At 36.5% G+C, this 21,518-nt stretch overlaps 1 protein-coding gene across 6 annotated transcripts in view; it reads left to right on the forward strand.

Annotated features, from left to right (window-relative positions):
* ptprz1a (protein tyrosine phosphatase receptor type Z1a) overlaps positions 1-19,787 on the forward strand; it is a 138,990-nt gene extending 119,203 nt beyond the window's left edge. For 2 of the 6 annotated variants that reach the window (XM_061924699.1, XM_061924701.2), the window contains 11 exons: positions 6,980-7,114; positions 7,182-7,345; positions 7,515-7,650; positions 9,879-10,025; positions 10,932-11,034; positions 13,877-13,950; positions 14,019-14,150; positions 15,516-15,662; positions 15,725-15,867; positions 15,936-16,071; positions 18,842-19,785. In XM_061924699.1, the coding sequence (XP_061780683.1) occupies positions 6,980-7,114; positions 7,182-7,345; positions 7,515-7,650; positions 9,879-10,025; positions 10,932-11,034; positions 13,877-13,950; positions 14,019-14,150; positions 15,516-15,662; positions 15,725-15,867; positions 15,936-16,071; positions 18,842-18,970 (1,446 nt within the window). In that variant the 3' untranslated portion in view covers positions 18,971-19,785. Of the gene's footprint in view, positions 1-6,979; positions 7,115-7,181; positions 7,346-7,514; positions 7,651-9,878; positions 10,026-10,931; positions 11,035-13,876; positions 13,951-14,018; positions 14,151-15,515; positions 15,663-15,724; positions 15,868-15,935; positions 16,072-18,841 lie in introns of all 6 variants that reach the window. The other 4 variants (XM_061924698.1, XM_061924697.1, XM_061924702.1 and 1 more) reach the window with 4 other exon arrangements.
* The last annotated feature ends 1,731 nt before the right edge of the window (positions 19,788-21,518 follow it).

Consider the following 21,518-nt stretch of genomic DNA (forward strand, 5'->3'; position numbering starts at 1 on the left):
AATCAAGATTTTTTTATACTTGGTGCCATCTTAGAAGCATGCTAGCGTCTTTTATGTTAGCATAATGACGTTAGCATGCTCACATTTTTTTGTTAATTTTGTATGTTTAAACCTAAAAATCATGATTTTTTATACTTGGCGCCATCTAGGAAGCATGTTAGCGTCTCTTATGTTAGCATAATGACGTTACCATGCTCAAATTTTTTATTAATTTTTTAGCTAATTTTGTATTTTTAAACCTAAAAATCATGATTTTTTTATACTTGGCGCCATCTTGGAAGCATGCTAGCTAGCTTCTCTTATGTTAGCATAATGACGTTAGCATGCTAAACATTTTTGTTAACTTTTAAGCTAATTTTGTATGTTTAAACCTAAAAATCATGATTTTTTATACTTGGCGCCATCTTGGAAGCATGCCAACATATCTTATGTTAGCATAATGATGTTAACATGCTAGCATTTTTTGTTAACTTTTTAGCTAATTTTGTATGTTTAAACCTAAAAATCATGATTTTTGGTACTCGGCGCCATCTTGGAAGCATGCCAACATCTCTTATGTTAGCATAACGACGTTAGCATGCTAACGTTTTTTGTTAACCTTTAAGCTAATTTTGTATGTTTAAACCTAAAAATTATGATTTTTGATACTTGGCGCCATCTTGGAAGCATGCCAACATATCTTATGTTAGCATAATGATGTTAACATGCTAGCATTTTTTGTTAACTTTTTAGCTAATTTTGTATGTTTAAACCTAAAAATCATGATTTTTGGTACTCGGCGCCATCTTGGAAGCATGCCAACATCTCTTATGTTAGCATAACGACGTTAGCATGCTAACGTTTTTTGTTAACCTTTAAGCTAATTTTGTATGTTTAAACCTAAAAATTATGATTTTTGATACTTGGCACCATCTTGGAAGCATGCCAACATCTCTTATGTTAGCATAATGACGTTAGCATGCGAGCATTTTTTGTTAACTTTTTAGATAATTTTGTATGTTTAAACCTAAAAATCGTGATTTTTGATACTTGGCGCCATCTTGGAAGCATGCTAGCTAGCGTCTCTTATGTTAGCATAATGACGTTAGCATGCTAATATTTTGTTAACCTTTTAGCTAATTTTGTATGTTTAAACCAAAAAATCAAGATTTTTTATACTTGGTGCCATCTTAGAAGCATGCTAGCGTCTTTTATGTTAGCATAATGACGTTAGCATGCTCAAATTTTTTGTTGACTTTTTAGCTAATTTTGTATTTTTAAACCTAAAAATCATGATTTTTTATACTTGGTGCCATCTTAGAAGCATGTTAGCGTCTGTTATGTTAGCATAATGACGTTAGCATGCTCACATTTTTTGTTAACTTTTTTGTTCATTTTGTATGTTTAAACTTAAAAATCATGATTTTTGATACTTGGCGCCATCTTGGAAGCATGCCAACATCTCTTATGTTAGCATAATGACATTAGCATGCTAATATTTTGTTAACCTTTTAGCTAATTTTGTATGTTTAAACCAAAAAATCAAGATTTTTTATACTTGGTGCCATCTTAGAAGCATGCTAGCGTCTTTTATGTTAGCATAATGACGTTAGCATGCTCAAATTTTTTGTTGACTTTTTAGCTAATTTTGTATTTTTAAACCTAAAAATCATGATTTTTTTATACTTGGTGCCATCTTAGAAGCATGTTAGCGTCTGTTATGTTAGCATAATGATGTTAGCATGCTAATATTTTGTTAACTTTTTAGCTAATTTTGTATGTTTAAACCTAAAAATCATGATTTTTGGTACTCTGCGCCATCTTGGAAGCATGCCAACATCTCTTATGTTAGCATAACGACGTTAGCATGCGAGCATTTTTTGTTAACTTTTTAGCTAATTTTGTATTTTTAAACCTAAAAATCATGATTTTTTATACTTGGTGCCATCTTAGAAGCATGTTAGCGTCTGTTATGTTAGCATAATGACGTTAGCATGCTAATATTTTGTTAAGCTTTTAGCTAATTTTGTATGTTTAAACCAAAAGATCATGATTTTTGATACTTGGCGCCATCTAGGAAGCATGTTAGCGTCTCTTATGTTAGCATAATGACGTTACCATGCTCAAATTTTTTATTAACTTTTTAGCTAATTTTGTATTTTTAAACCTAAAAATCATGATTTTTTATACTTGGTGCTATCTTAGAAGCATGTTAGCGTCTGTTATGTTAGGATAATGACGTTAGCATGCTCACATTTTTTGTTAACTTTTTTGTTAATTTTGTATGTTTAAACTTAAAAATCATGATTTTTGATACTTGGCGCCATCTTGGAAGCATGCCAACATCTCTTATGTTAGCATAATGACGTTAGCCTGCTAGCATTTTTTGTTAACTTTTTAGATAATTTTGTATGTTTAAACCTAAAAATCATGATTTTTGTTACTTGGCGCCATCTTGGAAGCATGCTAGCTAGCGTCTCTTATGTTAGCATAATGACGTTAGCATGCTAATATTTTGTTAACCTTTTAGCTAATTTTGTATGTTTGAACCAAAAAATCAAGATTTTTTATACTTGGTGCCATCTTAGAAGCATGCCAACATCTCTTATGTTAGCATAATGACGTTAGCATGCGAGCATTTTTTGTTAACTTTTTAGATAATTTTGTATGTTTAAACCTAAAAATCGTGATTTTTGATACTTGGCGCCATCTTGGAAGCATGCTAGCTAGCGTCTCTTATGTTAGCATAATGACGTTAGCATGCTAATATTTTGTTAACCTTTTAGCTAATTTTGTATGTTTAAACCAAAAAATCAAGATTTTTTATACTTGGTGCCATCTTAGAAGCATGCTAGCGTCTTTTATGTTAGCATAATGACGTTAGCATGCTCAAATTTTTTGTTGACTTTTTAGCTAATTTTGTATTTTTAAACCTAAAAATCATGATTTTTTATACTTGGTGCCATCTTAGAAGCATGTTAGCGTCTGTTATGTTAGCATAATGACGTTAGCATGCTCACATTTTTTGTTAACTTTTTTGTTAATTTTGTATGTTTAAACTTAAAAATCATGATTTTTGATACTTGGCGCCATCTTGGAAGCATGCCAACATCTCTTATGTTAGCATAATGACATTAGCATGCTAATATTTTGTTAACCTTTTAGCTAATTTTGTATGTTTAAACCAAAAAATCAAGATTTTTTATACTTGGTGCCATCTTAGAAGCATGCTAGCGTCTTTTATGTTAGCATAATGACGTTAGCATGCTCAAATTTTTTGTTGACTTTTTAGCTAATTTTGTATTTTTAAACCTAAAAATCATGATTTTTTTATACTTGGTGCCATCTTAGAAGCATGTTAGCGTCTGTTATGTTAGCATAATGATGTTAGCATGCTAATATTTTGTTAACTTTTTAGCTAATTTTGTATGTTTAAACCTAAAAATCATGATTTTTGGTACTCGGCGCCATCTTGGAAGCATGCCAACATCTCTTATGTTAGCATAACGACGTTAGCATGCGAGCATTTTTTGTTAACTTTTTAGCTAATTTTGTATTTTTAAACCTAAAAATCATGATTTTTTATACTTGGTGCCATCTTAGAAGCATGTTAGCGTCTGTTATGTTAGCATAATGACGTTAGCATGCTAATATTTTGTTAACCTTTTAGCTAATTTTGTATGTTTAAACCAAAAGATCATGATTTTTGATACTTGGCGCCATCTAGGAAGCATGTTAGCATCTCTTATGTTAGCATAATGACGTTACCATGCTCAAATTTTTTATTAACTTTTTAGCTAATTTTGTATTTTTAAACCTAAAAATCATGATTTTTTATACTTGGTGCTATCTTAGAAGCATGTTAGCGTCTGTTATGTTAGGATAATGACGTTAGCATGCTCACATTTTTTGTTAACTTTTTTGTTAATTTTGTATGTTTAAACTTAAAAATCATGATTTTTGATACTTGGCGCCATCTTGGAAGCATGCCAACATCTCTTATGTTAGCATAATGACGTTAGCCTGCTAGCATTTTTTGTTAACTTTTTAGATAATTTTGTATGTTTAAACCTAAAAATCATGATTTTTGTTACTTGGCGCCATCTTGGAAGCATGCTAGCTAGCGTCTCTTATGTTAGCATAATGACGTTAGCATGCTAATATTTTGTTAACCTTTTAGCTAATTTTGTATGTTTGAACCAAAAAATCAAGATTTTTTATACTTGGTGCCATCTTAGAAGCATGCTAGCGTCTTTTATGTTAGCATAATGACGTTAGCATGCTCAAATTTTTTATTGACTTTTTAGCTAATTTTGTATTTTTAAACCTAAAAATCATGATTTTTTTTATACTTGGTGCTATCTTAGAAGCATGTTAGCGTCTGTTATATTAGCATAATGACGTTAGCATGCTCACATTTTTTGTTAACTTTTTTGTTAATTTTGTATGTTTAAACTTAAAAATCATGATTTTTGATACTTGGCGCCATCTTGGAAGCATGCCAACATCTCTTATGTTAGCATAATGACGTTAGCATGCTAGCATTTTTTGTTAACTTTTTAGATAATTTTGTATGTTTAAACCTAAAAATCATGATTTTTGATACTTGGCGCCATCTTGGAAGCATGCTAGCTAGCGTCTCTTATGTTAGCATAATGACGTTAGCATGCTAATATTTTGTTAACCTTTTAGCTAATTTTGTATGTTTAAACCAAAAAATCAAGATTTTTTATACTTGGTGCCATCTTAGAAGCATGCTAGCGTCTTTTATGTTAGCATAATGACGTTAGCATGCTCAAATTTTTTATTGACTTTTTAGCTAATTTTGTATTTTTAAACCTAAAAATCATGATTTTTTTTTATACTTGGTGCTATCTTAGAAGCATGTTAGCGTCTGTTATATTAGCATAATGACGTTAGCATGCTCACATTTTTTGTTAACTTTTTTGTTAATTTTGTATGTTTAAACTTAAAAATCATGATTTTTGATACTTGGCGCCATCTTGGAAGCATGCCAACATCTCTTATGTTAGCATAATGACGTTAGCATGCTAGCATTTTTTGTTAACTTTTTAGATAATTTTGTATGTTTAAACCTAAAAATCATGATTTTTGATACTTGGCGCCATCTTGGAAGCATGCTAGCTAGCGTCTCTTATGTTAGCATAATGACGTTAGCATGCTAATATTTTGTTAACCTTTTAGCTAATTTTGTATGTTAAACCAAAAAATCAAGATTTTTTATACTTGGTGCCATCTTAGAAGCATGCTAGCGTCTTTTATGTTAGCATAATGACGTTAGCATGCTCAAATTTTTTATTGACCTTTTAGCTAATTTTGTATTTTTAAACCTAAAAATCATGATTTTTTATACTTGGCGCCATCTTGGAAGCATGCTAGACTAGCATCTTTTATGTTAACATAATGACGTTAGCATGCTAACATTTTTGTTAACTTTTAAGCTAATTTTGTATGTTTAAACCTAAAAATCATGATTTTTGATACTTGGCGCCATCTTTGAAGCATGCCAACATCTCTTATGTTAGCATAATGATGTTAGCATGCTAGCATTTTTTGTAAACCTTTTAGCTAATTTTGTATGTTTTAAATCTAAAAATCATGATTTTTGATACTTGGCGCCATCTTGGAAGCATGCTAGCGTCTCTTATGTTAGCATAATGACGTTAGCATGCTAGCATTTTTTGTTAACTTTTTTGTTAATTCTGTATGTTTAAACCTAAAAATCATGGTTTTTGATACTTGGCGCCATCTTGGAAGCATGCTAGTGTCTCTTATGTTAGCATAATGACGTTAGCATGCTAGCATTTTTTGTTAACTTTTTAGATAATATTGTATGTTTGAACCTAAAAATCATGATTTTTGATACTTGGCACCATCTTGGAAGCATGCTCGTGTCTCTTATGAAGCATAATGACCTTAGCATGCTAACATTTTTTGTTAACTTTTTAGCTGATTTTGTGTGTTTAAACCTAAAAATTAGGAGTTTTGATACTTGGCGCCATCTTGAAAGCATGCTAGCGTCTCTTACTTTAGCATAATGAAGTTAGCATGTTCACATTTTTTGTAAACGTTTTAGCTAATTTTTTATGTTTAAACCTAAAAATCATGATTTTTGATACTTGGCGCCGTCTTGGAAGCATGCTAGTGTCTCTTATGTTAGCATAATGACGTTAGCATGCTAGCATTTTTTTGTTAACTTTTTAGCTAATTTTATATGTTTAAACCTAAAAATCATGATTTTTGATACTTGGCGCCATCTTGGAAGCATGCTAGTGTCTCCTATGTTAGCATAATGACGTTAGCATGCTAGCATTTTTTTGTTAACTTTTTAGCTAATTTTGTATGTTTAAACCTAAAAATCATGATTTTTGATACTTGGCGCTATCTTGGAAGCATGCTAGTGTCTCTTATGTTAGCATAATGACGTTAGCATGCTAGCATTTTTTTGTTAACTTTTTAGCTAATTTTGTGTGTTTAAACCTAAGAATCAAGATTTTTGATACTTGGCGTTATCTTGGAATGCTAACATTTCTTATATTAGCATGCCAGCTTTTTAGCAAATTTTGTATTTTAACACCTAAAAATAATGTTTTTTGATATTTGGCACAGATTTTTGAAAGAAAAAAAACAACTTTAAAAAAAAAAAAAAAATTTGATTGCAAATAATAATTGCGATTTATTCGAAAAATCTCTTCTTTTTTTAACACACCTAATAAAAATATAAGTAAAAACACAGCTTCACCACTTTAGTCATAAATTTTGCACTTAAAAAAACGGACTTTAGCTCCAGACTTCTTCTGTTTGTTTGATATTGTCATTACTGCCACACGTGGTGGAAAAGTGTATTACAACTGAGTACCGCTGCGGCCAGATTCAGGAACCGATTAAGTTTTGTAAATGGAGGTTCTGACTACTATAATGTTTTATAAAGTTCCTGGACAAGATGAAGAGTTTTTGTGACGTGTGGGTGTGTCCTCAGAGGAAGTGCGACCAGTACTGGCCGGCGGACGTGCACGAGGACTACGGCGGGATCCTGGTGACGCTCAAAAGCACCCGCCAGCTCGCCAACTACACCCGCCGCACCTTCGCCGTGGCCAACGCTCAAGTCAAAAAGGTCCGCAGTCGTGGCGCCGGTCCGCCTCGTTGCCCGCCGTGTCCGTGACCGTCTCGTTACGCCGCAGGGTTCTCAGAAGGGGCGGGGCTCGGAGCGGACGGTCACGCAGTACCACTACACCCGCTGGCCTGACATGGGTGTGGCCGAGCACGCGCTGCCGCTGCTGACCTTCGTGCGCAAGTCGTCCCGGGCCAGGACGGCCGACATGGGCCCGCTGCTGGTGCACTGCAGGTACCTGGTGTACGTGTCCGCTGCGCGCACCTGCTTCCTCACCGTGTGTGTGTGTGCGTGTGCGTGTGTGTGTGTGCGTGTGTGTGTGTGCGTGTGTGTGTGTGTGTGTGTGTGTGTGTGTGTGTGTGTGTGTGTGTGTGTGTGTGTGTGTGTGTGTGTGTGTGTGCAGCGCGGGTGTGGGCCGCACAGGCACGTACATGGTGCTGGACAGCATGCTGAAGCAGGTGCGGGACGAGGGCGCCGTCAATGTGGACGGCTACCTGAAGCACATCCGCACCCAGAGGAACTACCTGGTCCAGACCCAGGTTAGTTACATCGTGCATATTAGAAGCATGCTAACGTTAGCATCTTATGCGAGCATTCTTGCTGATTTTGTACTTTTTAACCAAATAATCGTTGATTTCATTACTTGGTGCATCTGAGAAGTATGCTAACTGTTCCCATGTTAGCATGCTAACGTTAGCATGCTTATGTTAATGTTAGCATGCTAACATCTTATGCTGGCATTCTTGCTAATTTTGTACTTTTAACCAAATAATCATTGATTTCATTACTTTGTGCATATTAGAAGTATGCTAGCTGTTCCCATGTTAGCATGCTAACCTTAGCATGCTGATGTTAACGTTAGCATGCTAATATTAGCATCTAATGCTAGGATTCTCATTAGTGTTGTACTTTTTTAACCAAATAATCATTGATTTCATTACTTGGTGCATCTTAGGAGTATGCTAGCTGTTCCCATGTTAGCATGCTAACATCTTATGCTAGCATTCTCGCTAATGTTGTACTTTTTAACCAAATAATTGTTGATTTCATTACTTGGTGCATCTTAGAAGTATGCTAGCTGTTCCAATGTTAGCATGCTAACATCTAATACTAGCATTTTTGCTCATTTTGTACTTTATAACCAAATAATCGTTGATTTTATTACTTGGTGTATCTTAGAGGTATGCTAGCTGTTCCCATGTTAGCATGCTACCGTTAGCATGCTAACATCGTATAAATAAATGATAAATGGGTTATACTTGTATAGCGCTTTTCTACCTTCAAGGTATTCAAAGTGCTGTGACAGTATTTCCACATTCACCCATTTACACACACATTCACACACTGATGGAGGGAGCTGCCATGCAAGGCGCTAACCAGCAGCCATCAGGAGCAAGGGGTGAAGTGTCTTGCCCAAGGACACAACGGACGTGACTAGGATGGTAGAAGGTGGGGATTGAACCCCAGTAACCAGCAACCCTCCGATTTCTGGCACGGCCACTCTACCAACTTCGCCACGCCGTATGCTAGCATTCTCGCTAGTGTTGTACTTTTTAACCAAATAATCGTTGATTTCATTACTTGGTGCATTTTAGAAGTATGCTAGCTGTTCCCATGTTAGCATGCTAACGTTCGCATGCTAACACTGTATACTTGCATTTTCAATAATTTTGTACTTCTTAACCAAATAATCATTGATTATATGACTTGGTGCATCTTAGAAGCATGCTAACTGTTCCCATGTAAGCATGCTAATGTTAGCATGCTAACATCTTATACTATCATTTTTGCTAAGTTTTTACTTTTTAACCAAATAATCATTGATTATATGACTTGGTGCATCTTAGAAGTATGCTCGCTGTTCCTATGTTAGCATGCTAACATCTTATGCTAGCATTCTCGCTAATTTTGTACTTTTTAGCCAAATAATCGTTGATTTCATTACTTGATGCATCTTAGAAGTATGCTAGCATGCTAACACTATGTACTAGCATTTTCAATAATTTTGCACTTTTTAACCGAATAATCATAGATTTCGTTACGTGGTGCCATCTTAGTTGTATGCTCGCTGTTACCTTTGTACCATGCTAATGTTAACTTAATAACATTAACATGCTAATGTTTTACGCTAGCATTTTAGCTACCTTTCTTTTTTTTAACCTGATAATCATGGATTTTGTTACTTGGTGCAATCTTTGAAGTATGCTAGCTGTTACCCTGTTACCATGCTAATGTTAACACAATAATGTCAACATGCTAACATTTTATAGTAGCATTTTAGCTAATTTTGTACTTTTTAACCAACATTTGTTACTTGGTGCCATCTTTGAAGTATGCTACTTTTTCTCCTGTTCACATGTTAAAACATTAGAATGCCAACGTGTTTTGTTAGCACTTTAGCGCTTCTTTTTTCTTTTTACATAATAATCATGAATTTTGTTATTTGGTGCCACCTTAGAAGGATGGTAGCTTTCCCCTGCTAGCATGCCAACGTTTTATGCTAGCATTTCAGCAAATTTCGTACTTTTTGACTTATATACATGGCACCATCTTAAATGTATGCTAACCCTTCACCTTTAGCATTACAATGTTAGCATGCTAACATTTTTATAATATAATTCTACCTAATTTTGTCTGTATTAACCTAATAATCATGGATTCCATATGTATGCAATTTCCTCCCCTCTTACCATGCTAACGCTATTATATTAATGTTTTTTCCTAGCATTTCAGCTAATTTCGTACTTTTTTTCCCGTGACACCGTAGGAGCAGTACGTTTTTATCCACGACGCCCTGGTGGAGGCCATCAACTGCGGGGAGTCGGAGGTGGCGGCGTCTCACCTGCACAGGTACGTGGACCAGCTTCTGACCCCGGGGCAGGACGGGAGGACGCCGCTGGACCGACAGCTGAAGGTAAGGCCTCACTTTTATCTTAGATGAATGCTAGCTGTTCTCCTGTTAGCATGTCAACATTAGGAACGCTAACATTTTATGCTAGCATTTCAGATCATTTCCTACTTTTTAACCTTATATTCATGGAGTTCCTTCACCTGGCGCCATCTTGAAAGTTTGCCAGCTGTTCTCATGTTAGCATGTTCACATTAGAACGCTAACGTTTTTTGCTAGCTTTTTAGCTCATTTTGTTTATTTATTTTCCGAGTAATCATGAATTTCCTTACTTGGCGCCATCCTACATGTTTAAAGTATAATACTGTACATGTTTAAAGTACAATACTGTATATGTTTAAAGTACAATACTGTACATGTTTAAAGTACAATACTGTATATGTTTAAAGTACAATAATGTATATGTTTAATGTACAATAATGTATATGTTTAAAGTACAATAATGTATATGTTTAAAGTACAATACTGTATATGTTTAAAGTACAATAATGTATATGTTTAAAGTACAATACTGTATATGTTTAAAGTACAATACTGTACATGTTTAAAGTACAATACTGTACATGTTTGACCAGTGTTAAGTTGTTAAACACCCCTAGTGGTTGGTTGTAGTATTGCACACCAACATGAGAGCAAGGTGTCAAATAACGGTGAGAAAAGTTTTATTTGCTTTGATATTGAAGGCTTGTGGGAAAAAAAGTCTTGAAAAGAAGTTGGAGGATGTCGTCTTTGAAAAGTTGGAAGATAATTGATGAATTCTGTCAGCCTTGTGTGCGTTTTAGCCTTTTTGTTTCAAGGGAAGTGTGAAGTGATTGTTGTGTTGCGTGCCTTTGAGAAGGACGGCCGTGACGACGCTCTGAGGATGCTTGAGACTCCTCCGGTGTGGTCTTGACGTGGGTGTTGTGTTCACAGCTGCTGAGTGGCGCCTACTCCAAGACCAGCAGCGACGACGAAGACGCACTCGCTCTTCAGGACCGCAACCGACACAAGAACAGAAGCGGCTCTCTGCTCCCGGGTGAGTCACAACCTACTCAAGTATCACAGAGTGTGGGCGCCATTTTCTTTCATTTAATATTAGTCCATGAAGAAAACATATATATATATATATATATATATGTATGTATGTATATACTGTACCGTATATATATATATGTATACTGAGCAAAAATATAAAGACTTGTGAGTTGAAGTCAAAGATGTCAAAGTTTGACTATATACACAAAAGACCTTTTCCTCTCATATATTGTGGACAGATCTGTCTAAATCTGTGTTAGTGAGCATTTCTTCTTTGCCAAGGTAATCCATCCCACCTCACAGGTGTGGCATGTCAGGATGCTGATTGAACAGCATGACTATCGCACAGGTGTGCCTGAGGCTGCCACAATAAAAGGTCACTTTAGACAGATTTGTCAACAATATTTGAGAGGCATAGGTCTTTTTTTTTATATATATATATATATACACACTTTGATATATATATATATAAAAATATATATATATACATTTATATATATATATATATATATATATATATATAAAAACATGTACACATACAGTATGTACATATATATATATATATATATACATACATACATACAAACACATTTATAATCTGAACAAATATATAAACTACCCTTTTGTTTTTGCTCCCATTTTTCATGATATATATATATACATATATATATATACATATATATATATATACTGAATGTGTACATGTGTGTGTGTATATATATATACTGTATGTGTACATGAATATATAAATGTATATATATTTATATATATATATATAAATGTGTGTGTGTGTGTGTACGTATATACCGAATGTGTACATGTGTATATATATATACATTTATATATGTGTATATGTACAGGATATATACAGTATATACACAGTATGTATAAATGTATGTATATTAGAGATGCGCGGATAGGCAATTATTTCATCCGCAACCGCATCAGAAAGTCGTCAACCATCCGCAATCCACCCGATGTAACATTTGATCAGAACCGCATCCGCCCGCCATCCGCCCGTTGTTATATATCTAATATAGACGATGCAAGGCATTAGTGAGGTTATAAAGCTTTTGCCTGTTAAAGAAAAGAGACTGATCCAATGCAGCATTCGCGTGCCACGCTGTCACGACCCAGACGCACACCAGTGCGCAATCATATGGGAGCCGCGCTGAGCGCACCTCCAAGCGCGTCTCGCTGCCGGCGACGGCCGGGTATATGGGCCCGACGCTCCAGCGCCATCCATTTTCAAGGCTAGTTGATTCGGCAGGTGGGTTGTTACACACTCCTTAGCGGGTTCCAACTTCCATGGCCACCGTCCTAGCTGCTGTCTATATCAACCAGGGTGAGCCCCACCCCTTTCGTGAGCGCACTGCGCGCGGAGTGACCCCTGTTACGCGCCCCCGGCAACAGGGGTGGCGGGCAGGTAAGCTGCGCGGGCGGAGCACGCGGAGTGACCCCTGTTACGAGCCCCCGGCCACGGGGGTGGCGGGCAGGTAAGCTGCTTACCTGCTGCGCGTGACGCCGGCCGCGGCGAAGGCGGACGAGGCGGGGTGTCGGTGCGGTGGGCGCGGTGGTGACCCTGGACGTGCGTCGGGCCCTTCTCGCGGATCGCCTCAGCTAAGGCTCCCGGTGGGGCCCTCTCGGGGGAAGGGGCCTCGGTCCCGGACCCCAGCGAGGCGTCGGGGGCCTTCTCCGCTCCGTAAAAGTGTCCATCTCTTTTTTTCTTTTTCTTCTGTTGTGGCATATGCAGCAGGTGCCTGCTCGTTTTTCGTATGTGGGTAACAACATTTAACTATGTATATATATTTCCGAATTGGTTTAACTGCCACCCGCCTGAATCTATTTAAAATCTAATTTTTTTAAATTTCAATCGCCCGACCCGACCCGACCCGCTGATAAAATCTAATTTTTTTAAATTCCATCCGCCCGATTCGCGGAAAATCCGCGGACTCCGCGGTTGTGCCCGCAAACCGCGCATCTCTAATGTATATATATATATATATATATGAATGTGTGGGTGTTTATGTATATATGTATGCATATATATGTGTGTATATATACACATATATTTATACATATATATGTGTGTATATGTATATATAAGCATGTATATGCATATTAATGTACAGTATGTATATGTGTGTATATCTACCTATATACACATATATTTATACATATATGTATAAATATGTATGCATATATATGTATGTGTATGTAGAGATATACTGTATATGTGTATATATACACATATTTATACATATATGTATTCGTATGTATGTATGTATGTATGTATAGATATACTGCATATGTGTATATATACACATATGCATATACATACTGTATATGTATAAATATGTAGGCATATATACGTATGTATGTATATGTATTTTTGTGCATGTGTATATAAATATGTACATATATGTGTAATAATGCATATATATGTACATGTGTATTTATATATGTGTGTATATACGTATATATGTGTATTTATATATGTATATATATATATATATATATATATATATATATATACACATTTGTTTTTATATATGTGTGTATATACGTACAGTATATATGTGTATTTATATATATACTGTAAATGTGCGTGTGTTAAGAAAACAGTTCCACACCCGAATGCAGCTGAGATAGGCTCCAGCGACCCCAAAAAGGACAAGCGGTAGAAAATGGATGGATGGATAGTGAGATAAACAAAATAATGATATGAGGAACATTATAAAAACAGTGTGCTGCATTTAGTGAGATTCTTTGTGATCAAACACAACATGATGTGTATCTGTCTTTATATTTATGTGTGTACCTTTATTTGCTCGTGTGTGCAGTTGAGAGCTCCCGTGTGCGTCTGTCTACGTGCGCGGGCGACACGTCAGACTACATCAACGCATCCTACGTGACAGTAAGACCCAGCTTTCAAACATCTCTAAGGTCTCAGGCAGGAGCCTACTACAGCGTGTGTTCATGCAGGGGTACAAGCACAGCAAGGAGTTCATCATTACCCAAAATCCTTTGCCACACACCCTCAAGGACTTCTGGAGGATGATTTGGGACCACAACACACATGTCATCGTGTCACTGCCGGGACCACAACCCACTGAGGTCAGCTGATGCACACTAAAATATTTACATACATACATACAAACCCTGTTTCCATATGAGTTGGGAAATTGTGTTAGATGTAAATATAAGCGGAATACAATGATTTGCAAATCATTTTCAACCCATATTCATTTGAATGCACTACAAAGACAACATTTTTGATGTTCAAACTCATAAACTTTTTTTTTTTTTTTGCAAATGATAATTAACTTAGAATTTCATGGCTGCAACACGTGACAAAGTAGTTGAGAAAGGGCATGTTCACCACTGTGTTACATCACCTTTTCTTTTAACAACACTCAATAAACGATTGGGAACTGAGGAAACTAATTGTTGAAGCTTTGAAAGTGGAATTCTTTCCCATTCTTGTTTTATGAAGAGCTTCAGTCGTTCAACAGTCCGGGGTCTCCGCTGTCGTATTTTACGCTTCATAATGCGCCACACATTTTCGATGGGAGACAGGTCTGGACTGCAGGCGGGCCAGGAAAGTACCCGCACTCTTTTTTTCGAAGCCACGCTGTTGTAACACGTGCTGAATGTGGCTTGGCATTGTCTTGCTGAAATAAGCAGGGGCGTCCATGAAAAAGACGGCGCTTAGATGGTAGCATATGTTGTTCCAAAACCTGTGTGTTCCTTTCAGCATTAATGGTGCCTTCACAGATGTGTAAGTTACCCATGTCTTGGGCACTAATACACCCCCATACCATCACAGATGCTGGCTTTTCAACTCGATAACAGTCTGGATGGTTCGCTTCCCCTTTGGTCCGGATGACACGATGTCGAATATTTCCAAAAACAATTTGAAATGTGGACTCGTCAGACCACAGAACACTTTTCCACTTTGCATGAGTCCATCTTAGATGATCTCGGGCCCAGAGAAGCCGGCGGCGTTTCTGGGTGTTGTTGATAAATGGCTTTCGCTTTGCATAGTAGAGCTTTAACTTGCACTTACCGATGTAGCGACCAACTGTATTTAGTGACAGTGGTTTTTTGAAGTGTTCCTGAGCCCATGTGGTGATATCCTTTAGAGATTGATGTCGGTTTTTGATACAGTGCCGTCTGAGGGATCGAAGGTCACGGTCATTCAATGTTGGTTTCGGAAGGCGGGGTACACCCTGGACAAGTCGCCACCTCATCGCAGGGCCAACACAGACAGACAGACAACATTCACACATTGAACTCAGAACCTTCGTATTGTGAGGCACATGCACTAACCCCTGTACCACCGTGCTGCCCTATACAGTACATATGTATACATACGTAAATATATGTGTGTGTATACTTACTGTACATAGTGCGTACTGCTAAACTATGTATGTGTGGGCGGGTTGTGATGTCACCACTCACCATGTCATGTGACCATAGGAGGAGGCGGCGGCCATCTTTGGTCCCGGCCAAGGACAGCGCGTGGCGTACGAGGCGTTCACTGTCTCCCACGTGTCGGAGAACCTGGTATGCTTGTCCAACGAGGACCTGCTGCTGGTCCAGGACTTTGCGCTGCAGGCCACGCAGGTAAGGACCACCAGCAGAGTGTGGGCCACGTCAGCCCCTGACCCCGCCCCTTTGTCGCCCAGGACGACTACATCCTGGAGGTGAGCGTCTACCGCGCCCCCTGCTGGCCACGCCCAGACAGTCCCATCAGCAGCACCTGGGAGCTGCTGCACCTGCTCAAGGACACCATCTGGGCCCAGGAAGTACCCACCGTGGTCCAGGACTGGTAAGACCGGTCGCCGTGGCAACGTGTCATTCCGGCCTCATTCCTGGTTTTGTTTCCCCTCGCCGCAGTGTGGGCGGAGTCACGGCAGGAACCTTCTGCGCTCTTTTGACCTTGATGCGACAAGTGGACACTGAAGGTTCTGTGGACGTCTTCCAGGTGGCCAAGATCACCAACCTAGCCAGACCCGGAACCTTCTCTGACCTCGTAAGACACTCTTTCACTCATGGCTCACCTCATCTTTATTATTATTATAATAATTAAACAATCAGTAGTTTGAGTTGTGCATCACAATCATCTACACTAATATTACTCTATTGGGACAATTATTAGGAAATTAATTTGAAGTTTTCCTTTCACCGTCAACATTCCATAGTTGCCTGCTTTGGCCGTGACGCCACAAGTTGACAACATAGAAACAAAACACCAATAATACTCCAGAATAACATGCATGAATGGATATAAAAGTAGAAATGAAACTACAACAAAATATTGAATCCTTCTGAATAATGAACCTGAAAAGACAATATAAATACAATTAAATAATTTTAAAATGCATATATTTTATAATATATATATATATATATATTGTATATATAATATATATATATATATATATATATATATATACATATTTAAAAAAAAAATATATATATATATATATATATATCCTATTTTCTACCGCTTGTCCCTTTTTGGGGTCGCGGATATAATATATAATATATATAAAATATATATAATATTATATATATATATATATAATATATATATATTTTATATAATATATATATATATAACGAACTGAAATAAAATAAATAAAACAATTTAAACATACATTTTATGTGAAAATATTTATATTTTATAACAATTATATATACATATTTATTTATACAAACATAATATATACATACAGTCGCGGTCAAAAGTTTACATACACTTGTAAAGAACATAATGTCATGGCTGTCTTGAGTTTCCAATAATTTCTACAACTCTTTGTTTGTGATAGAGTGATTGGAGCACATACTTGTTGGTCACAAAAAACATTCATGAAGTTTGGTTCTTTTTATGAATTTATTATGTGTCTACTGAAAATGTGAGCAAATGTGCTGGGTCAAAAGTATACATACAGCAATGTTAATATTTGCTTACATGTCCCTTGGCAAGTTTCACTGCAAAAAGGCGCTTTTGGGAACCATCCACAAGCTGAGGCCTTTAATCCCAGGAACACCATACCTACCGTCAAGCATGGTGGTGGTAGTATTATGCTCTGGGCCTGTTTTGCTGCCAATGGAACTGGTGCTTTACAGAGAGTAAATGGGACAATGGAAAAGGAGGATTACCTCCAAATTCTTCAGGACAAGCTAAAATCATCAGCCCGGAAGTTGGGTCTTGGGCGCAGTTGGGTGTTCCAACAGGACAATGACCCCAAACACGTCAAAAGTGGTAAAGGAATGATTAAATCAGGCTAGAATTAAGGCAGTGAAACTTGCCAAGGGACATGTACCGTATTTTCCGCACTATAAGGCGCACCGGATTATTAGCCGCACCTTCAATGAATGGCATATTTCATAACTTTGTCCACCAATAAGCCGCCCCAGACTATAAGCCGCGCCTACGCTGCGCTAAAGGGAATGTCAAAAAAACAGTCAGATAGGTCAGTCAAACTTTAATAATATATTAAAAACCAGCGTTCTAACAACTCTGTTCACTCCCAAAATGTACGCAAATGTGCAATCACGAACATAGTAAAACTCAAAATAGTGCAGAGCAATAGCAACATAATGTTGCTCGAACGTTAATGTCACAACACACAAAATAAACATAGCGCTCACTTTCTGAAGTTATTCTTCATTCGTAAATCCTTCGTCTTCGGTGTCCGAAGTGAAAAGTTGGGCAAATTTACGATCCACTGGCAGATGTTGGCGTCGTCTGGCGCTGCCTCCTCGTCTTAGTGAAGGTGTGTTCGCCTTCTGTCATCCATTGTTCCCACGCAGTTAGCAGTCTAGCTTCGAATGCCCTGTTGACACCAATATCTAGCGGCTGGAGGTCTTTTGTCAATCCACCCGGAATGACGGCGAGTATTGAATTAAGCGCGTAAGCGTGTCTCTTAATGTGATGTTATGAGCTAGCAAATATAACAACTACACTACCCAGCATGCAACGATAGTGACGAGCATGCGCGGTAGCCCTGAGAAGCGTCGTTGTATGCTGGGAGTTAGAATGTGGTTATGAGCACGCTGTGAGTAAACGTTGAGAACTCAGTTAACACGCCTCGTCTGCATTATTTATAATTAGACAGACAACACACTTAATAGGAGCCATTTTGGGGTCTTTACATAAACACACAAATGGAAATGAAACGTCACATATCCCAGCATGCACCGCGCGCTTCTTCTACGGGGAAAAAAGATGGCGGCTGTTTACCGTAGTTGCGAGACCTAAACTTTATGAAAATGAATCTTAATATTTATCCATATATAAAGCGCACCGGGTTATAAGGCGCACTGTCAGCTTTTGAGAAAATTTGTGGTTTTTAGGTGCGCCTTATAGTGCGGAAAATACGGTAAGCAAATATTAACATTGCTGTATGTATACTTTTGACCCAGCACATTTGCTCACATTTATATTTATATATATTAATTACAATTTAAAAAAAATAGCATAATTTTTAAATATATATATTTTTACATGTAAAAAAAATTATATATATATATATATATATATATATTTTTTTTTTTTTTTTTTTTTTAAGTGAATCCAAATGCTGCAATGTTTCTTTAAACATTTTGTAGTCTCACACACTCACCAAAGTTTTTATCTTCATTCAAGTTGTTGTTAATGAATATTAATTCTCTATATTGGACACTTGTCAGAGTAGTTTGCTCGTCAGCAGCCATGTTGAGCTTAGATGTGATGACTTAGAGGGACAAACTGTATCAAAAGTGTTTCATCTTGATGACTTTTTCCACACTTTGAGGAGCGCGTGCAGTTTGTCTACACGGCGCTGCTGAGCCTGCTGGGCACGCGGGAGGACGGCGCCGACGAGAAGGGCGTGGTCACGCTGGCGAGGAACGCGGCGGCCGAGAGCCTGGAGTCTCTGGTGTGATCGTCACGGCAACAAGAACCAATTTTTTTTTTTTTTAAAAGGACAGACTTTGCAATGTTGGACTTTTTGGTCCTCATGTGCCTTTTTTTTTTCCTTCTTTCTACTGAACTTACTAACACGTCTGCTAAGAACTTTTTATTGGCAGCAACTTTAATCTGTAAATAATCTCCTCTGGACCAAATCTATTTATACTTTTATTCTGACATCTTTATACTTCCTCTGTAGGCTTTTATTCTGACAGCCATTAAAGGACGTGTTGACATAATGTAGCTCTTCTGTCTTCCTGAGGGGGGGTCATTCAGACAAAGAGAGTTAGTTGTAATCCCTGCGGCGAGATGCGAACTGCTAATCCGCGCTAAGACTCGGCAAGAAAACAAAGTAGGTCAAGTGTCCAGACCAGGTCTTGATCTTTCGCCTCATTTGCATGTTTGACTTCTCCTAACGAGCCTCCCAATTATCCCTTGCCTGCTGGCCTCGTTTGCATGGCTGCCTCTCGCCAACGCCGCCGACCGCTTAACGCCCCGCTGGCGCGTCGTCTTGCAAAAGTGCTGACTCGGCACGTTTCAGCTTCCAAATATTAGAGACTGAATAAATGCAAGTCAGGATTCCGTTGCAAAAGTGCTGACTCTGCAAGTTTCGTCTTCCAAAAATGTAAAATAAAAAAAAAAGTTTAAACAAAAATGCATTATAAAAATTACAAATAAATAAAAAATTATGAAAATTACAAAAAATTAAATAAAATTACAACAAAATCTAAATGCATTCCGCTATCCTAGCGTGTCGTTATGCACTGTTGCAAATGTGCTGACTCATCAAGTTTTATCTTCCAAAAATTAAACAAATTAAATAAAAATTCCAACGATGCAAACAATGTGCGAGTGGAATGTAACGGTGCTGACTCAAGTTTCGTCTTTCAAAAATGTAAAATAAAAAAAAAAATTTAAACAAAAATGCATTCTGCCAGCTAAAAATTACAAATAAAAAAATTGTATACAAATAACAAAAATGCATTTCGCAAGCGCGTGGTTATGCACTGTTGCAAAGGTGCTGACTCATCAAGTTTTATATTCCAAACATTAAAAAAAATAAATAAATACAAAAAAAATTCCAACAGTGCAAACGATGTGCAAAAGGTGCCAATTCATCAAGTTTCATCTTCCCCAAAAAATTATAATAAAATACCTTTACAAAATTAAAGGTACTCCAACAAAAATAGCGTTGTTGCAAAGGTGCTGACTCAAGTTTTGTCTTTCAAAAATGTAAAATAAAAATTACAACAAAAATGTTTTCTGCTAGCTAAAAATTACAAATATATTTTTTTAAATGAAAATTACCACAAAAATAAAATCAAATTACAACAAAATCTAAATAGATTCCGCTATCCTAGCGTGTGGTTATGCATTGTTACAAATGTGCTGACTCATCAAGTTTTATCTTCCAAAAATGAAACAAATTAAATAAAAATTACAATAAAAAATTCCAACTATTTAAACAATGTGCGAGTGGAATGTAAAGGTGCTGATTCAAGTTTCGTCTTCCAAAAACGTAAAATAAATAAATTAATTACAACAAAAATGCATTCCGCTAGCTAAAAATTACAAATAAAAAATTATGAAAATTACAAAAAATTAAATAAAATTACAACACCATCTAAATGCATTCCGCTATCTTAGCGTGTCGTTATGCACTGTTGCAAATGTGCTGACTCATCAAGATGTATCTTCCAAAAATGAAACAAATTAAATAAAAATTACATTAAAAAATTCCAACGATGCAAACAATGTGCGAGTGGAATGTAAAGGTGCTGACTCAGGTTTCGTCTTTCAAAAAATGTAAAATAAAAATAACAAAAATGCATTCTGCTAGCTAAAAATTACAAATAAAAAAAAAAATTAAGAAAATTACCACCAAAAAAAAGAAAATTACAACAAAATCTAAATAGATTCCGCTATCCTAGCGTGTGGTTATGCATTGTTGCAAATGTGCTGACTCATCAAGTTTTATCTTCCAAAAATGAAACAAATTAAATAAAAATTACAATTAAAAAATGTCAACTATTTAAACAATGTGCGAGTGGAATGTAAAGGTGCTGATTCAAGTTTCGTCTTCCAAAAATGTAAAATAAATAAAATAATAACAAAAATGCATTCCGCTAGCTAAAAATTCCAAAGAAAAAAAAAAAAATGCGGTAATTTAAAAGACACTTCAGTAAAAATTCATGTGACTTTAAATAGTGCAGTTCTTTAAAAGACATTCCTAAGTAAAAATACATGTGGTTTTCAAATGTAGTGCAGTACTTTAAGACAGTTTTAGATTTTAAAAGTACCGTAGTTCCGTACTTTGAAATATATACTTCAGTATAAATACATGTGGTTTTAAAAAGTACCGTAGTGCAGTACTTTAAAAGACAGATCTAGATTTGAAAAAGTAGTGCAATACTTTAAAAGTTTTAGATTTTAAAAATAGCGCAGTACATTAAAATACATACTTTTAGATGTTAAAAAGTATATGGAATTGAATGAGCTCATTTCCTATTTGCTAAAAAGTC

The sequence above is a fragment of the Nerophis lumbriciformis genome, linkage group LG29 (assembly GCF_033978685.3).
Source record: "Nerophis lumbriciformis linkage group LG29, RoL_Nlum_v2.1, whole genome shotgun sequence".
NCBI lineage: Eukaryota > Metazoa > Chordata > Actinopteri > Syngnathiformes > Syngnathidae > Nerophis > Nerophis lumbriciformis.